Raw genomic sequence first — 4,133 nt, 5'->3', positions numbered from 1 at the left:
TTGTATTTAAGTCCGTTTAAGTCGCGATCGCCACATTTATTATACCCTAGAAGGGCGGTCGTGACAGATATTTTGATATATTTACCCGTCCTTAGTATTTGTAATTCTATTCATCAGCTCTCTTCTTTGTAGCAGGAGTTATGTCTCTTTTCTAGTTAACTCCTATATTGGGCTTTGCCAGCACAAAGATCAAACAAAGAGTTCAGGAACAAGATCAAGATATGTGGTACAACACAAAAGTAGCACATGAAGACGTATAGAACCATCTTCAATTCTTTTGGGAATCATTAGCGATGTGCACTCTATGCATGCAATTAATTGTATTAACTTGAAATCAATTAATCTACAATCGACCAAATAGTATTATAGTCAATTTTTTATTCTGCTATGTGGACTAATTTCATGGTAATTTGAATTGCATAAAGGCATAAGTTGCATTCACTTCTTATTCATTGTTTTATTAGTCAATTTTTTATGTCGATTAATTTCATGTTAATTTGAATTGCATAAAGGAATAAGTTTCATTCACTTCTTATTCATTGTTTTATTTGCTTATTATACATCTAAGTTAATACTTATTTTCAATTTGTCAAGAATATTAATAGTGGACGAATGCAGTTCCATACTAAGATTTTAGAACTTGTCACATTTGTCTCGATCAGACGAAAGAAATAGTATAAACGTAGCACATAGAATATTTTCATAAATTAAATCTAGATACATAAGACAAACATATAAGTGAAGCTTCAACAAATTGGGCAGAATCCAACTCACACAACCGTGTAATTACTATTTAAATATAACAAAATATTAACCTCCCCACAAAAAGAAATCAGATTAAAGCATGCCAAAACGGAATAGATCACCGCCATCTAATTTCCACAACTAATGTAAAACTTTAATTCTCCTTTTTTCTATTTTCCACCTCTTATAAAATCCAGAGACCACACTCTCTCTATCTCTCCACTCTCAACTTTGCATGGTTCAATATTGCTACTTCATTATCTGTATCCATCCATGGAGATTACCTCAATCAACCAAGAGAAAACACAGTCTAATTTCTTGAAAACCATGTTCGAAAATCTTAAGGTCAAGTTTAAGGACACGAAGAAGATCGGAGAAGATGATCCAAGAAGAATCTTGCACTCCATTAAGGTTGGATTCGCTCTAACCTTAGTGTCTTTGTTCTACTACTTCAGACCTCTCTACGATGGCTTCGGGCAAGCCGGAATGTGGGCCATTTTGACTGTCGTCGTCGTATTCGAATTCTCAGTTGGTAAGTTAATTACTCAATTAATTACTAGTACTTGACCAGATGTAGCATCTACAAAATTTTATTTATATATATATACATTACTAACTTATTTATTGCAGGAGGCACAATTTCGAAAAGTTTGAACCGAGGGGGTGCCACTCTACTAGCTGGTGCCTTAGGAGTTGGAGCTGAATATTTGGCTAACCTATGTGGGGAGAGAGGAGAGCCAATTGTTCTTGGCATTTTTGTTTTCATTCTAGGTAATTAAATATATTTTAAAAATTATACTTTAATTAATAGGGTTCTGTTAGGTTGCTAACTGCTAACTGTGTCAATAATTTAGTTAACATACAAATATCTTCGTGTTGACATCTATAACCTATTGACATAGTTAGCAGTTAGCAACTGATCACATCCAATAATTAATAAAGATGAAAGTTTAAATTTGTGAGATGTTGTAATAAAATGCAGCGGCTGTATCAACATATACACGATTCATCCCAAAGGTGAAGAGGAGATATGATTATGGGGTATTGATATTCATACTGACGTTCAGTCTGGTGGCGGTGTCGGGTGCTCGGATCAGTGAGATAATGGAGTTGGCTCATCAACGGCTGTCAACGATTTTGATAGGCGGCGCCACCTGCGTCCTTGTGTCCCTTTGCATCTACCCGGTTTGGGCTGGTCTAGATTTGCATGATCTCATTGCTTCAAACATACTACAGCTTTCTGCATCCTTACAAGGTAAATATATGTAACTATATGTTGATTGTCTTTTATCGTAGTATATGATGATGTCCGGTTTCCTGGATAAAATAGTATCAAGATATAATCAAAGATTAAGTTATGAGATTATTTTAGTTGGATGAGATTGGCTATGACTTATTATCACATGATTATCCATCTATGAATTTGTCGATTAATTTGCAGGTTTCAGTTCCGAGTTTGGCGATGTGGTGTCGTCTAAGGATAGTAGGGATAAGCCATATCTCCAAATTCATAAATCTGTGCTCAACTCAAAAGCAACCGAGGAATCATTGGTGACTACTTAGTTATGCCCTTTTTGTTATTCCTTTTTTTGTATGGATGCTTTTATTAATATATTTATGTGATTATTAATTACAGGCTAATTTTGCATGGTGGGAACCTAGTCATGGACGTTTCAAGTTGAATCATCCATGGAAACTCTACTTGAACGTGGGTGGCATAGTCAGGCAATGTGCTTGCCATATCGAAATACTTAGTGGCTGCATAACCAATTCTAAAATTCAGGTACCTATATACTACTCTAGACTATGGGTAGTGATAAAATTCAAACGGCATCTTTTTTACAAACTCTAAACTATGATCTGGACCGTTAGATACATTTACTGTTGACGTTATTCGTCATCTGTTGACATCAAATCTTAAAATCTAACGGTCCACATCATAGTTTGAAATTTGTACTTTGATTACATCCATAGTATAAATTCAAGAATTGAACTAAATACGTTCATTTCTTGCTCGTCTCACACTGTCCTATTTTTATAGGTAGTATCCGAATTCGAACAGAAAATTCAACCATCATGTGTGAAAATGAGCATGGAATGTGGGAAGGCTCTCAAAGAAGTATCCACAGCAATGAAAAACATGTCAATTCCATCATCATCTGTTGCACTTCATTTAATCAACTCCAAAGCTGCAGCAGATGAACTCAAGAACATAATGGAAAAATTTTCCTCGTCGCCAAATGAAGCAGACCTTCAACAAATCATGCCAACGCTAGTCGTTGCCTCCATACTCATCGACATCATCGAATTTGTCGAAAAAATAGTAGTTTCAGTCAATGAATTGGCTGAGAAAGCAGGGTTTAAACAAACGCAGCTGCTTCACCGTGGGATTGTGAAACCTGTAAATAATGATGATGATGATCAACTTGTTATAGAGATCGTCGAGATGAAAAAGCCTATAGGAGTAAGAACATAGGAAAATAATATTTCTTCAATTATTGGAAATGGAATTATTACATGTTTCTAGATAGAAATATGAAACCATATGTACCATTGTTATCCATAGGTTAATGATGTATTTTTATTGGAGATATGTAATATAATGCAGAAATAATATTTAATCTATGTTGTCATGTTGTGAAAAGTGTGAGTGATCACAAAAAGGTACAAAAAGTGTGTAAATGAACTAGTACTTATATTCGGCAGAACGTGCTATACTTTGTCTCTATTTAGCTTCAAAAAGTGTGTTAATCTTCTAAATAATCTAATCTATCAAACATTTCACTATATTATCTTGTTTTTTAATCTAACCAATAAGAACCAACACTAACTTTAACAATTCTTTCATTAATTGGATCCATACTAATTGAGCATTGAAGTTATCACGACTACCAAACAAGTCACTAGCTAGGTGAAATGCCAAAGCGCATTAGTGAAATTAAAGAATTAAATTTGATTGTTGTGGGTGATTCACTCTAGGGGGAATAGGAAAGGACAAAATCATATGTCTGAAGGGGGAAAACTAAATATTGTATAGATACCAAAAATGGCTGCACGTAGTCTATTGCATAAACACAAAATGATTAATTGTAAGTATTGTTATAGTGGTGATATTGAGCTACTATAAACCACGATTTATTTAGAAACTAGAAACAAATAACCTAGCTAGGCAGCCACTTGCCCATAAAGGACGTTTTTCGTCAAATAGAGGAATTAGGGTGGTTTTCCACTTGATCTCTTCAGCAAGTGGAAAAAAGAATCTCTTCTACTGTGATAGTATTATTTGAGAGAAAAAGGACATTCAAAAAAAAGAAAAAAAAAAAAAAGAAAGAGACTTGTCGATTTTAGTTACAGGAAAAACAATGTGTGATTTCGATTATCTGAACCAA

At 34.3% G+C, this 4,133-nt stretch overlaps 1 protein-coding gene across 1 annotated transcript; it reads left to right on the top strand.

The window, feature by feature from the left end:
* The first annotated feature begins 984 nt into the window (after positions 1 to 984).
* On the top strand, positions 985 to 3,305 carry LOC121794099 (aluminum-activated malate transporter 8-like). Its single transcript, XM_042192106.1, has 6 exons — positions 985 to 1,276; positions 1,375 to 1,515; positions 1,727 to 1,999; positions 2,186 to 2,295; positions 2,381 to 2,527; positions 2,786 to 3,305. The coding sequence occupies exons 1-6, from the start codon at positions 1,018 to 1,020 to the stop codon at positions 3,218 to 3,220; spliced, it is 1,365 nt and encodes a 454-aa protein (XP_042048040.1). The 5' UTR covers positions 985 to 1,017; the 3' UTR covers positions 3,221 to 3,305.
* Positions 3,306 to 4,133: the final 828 nt, after the last annotated feature.

Source organism: Salvia splendens, chromosome 3 (genome assembly GCF_004379255.2).
Source record: "Salvia splendens isolate huo1 chromosome 3, SspV2, whole genome shotgun sequence".
Taxonomy (NCBI): domain Eukaryota; kingdom Viridiplantae; phylum Streptophyta; class Magnoliopsida; order Lamiales; family Lamiaceae; genus Salvia; species Salvia splendens.
The sequence above is the reverse complement of the archived record's forward strand: the minus strand, read 5'-3'. Positions and strand labels throughout refer to the sequence as shown.

Bases quoted from the DNA above. Each gene is read 5' to 3' on its own strand.
- LOC121794099 (XM_042192106.1), top strand. From the start codon at position 1,018: ATGGAGATTACCTCAATCAACCAAGAGAAAACACAGTCTAATTTCTTG. The intron at 1,277-1,374 runs GTAAGTTAATTA...TATTTATTGCAG, and splicing joins CGTATTCGAATTCTCAGTTG to GAGGCACAATTTCGAAAAGT. The intron at 2,528-2,785 runs GTACCTATATAC...CTATTTTTATAG, and splicing joins TAACCAATTCTAAAATTCAG to GTAGTATCCGAATTCGAACA.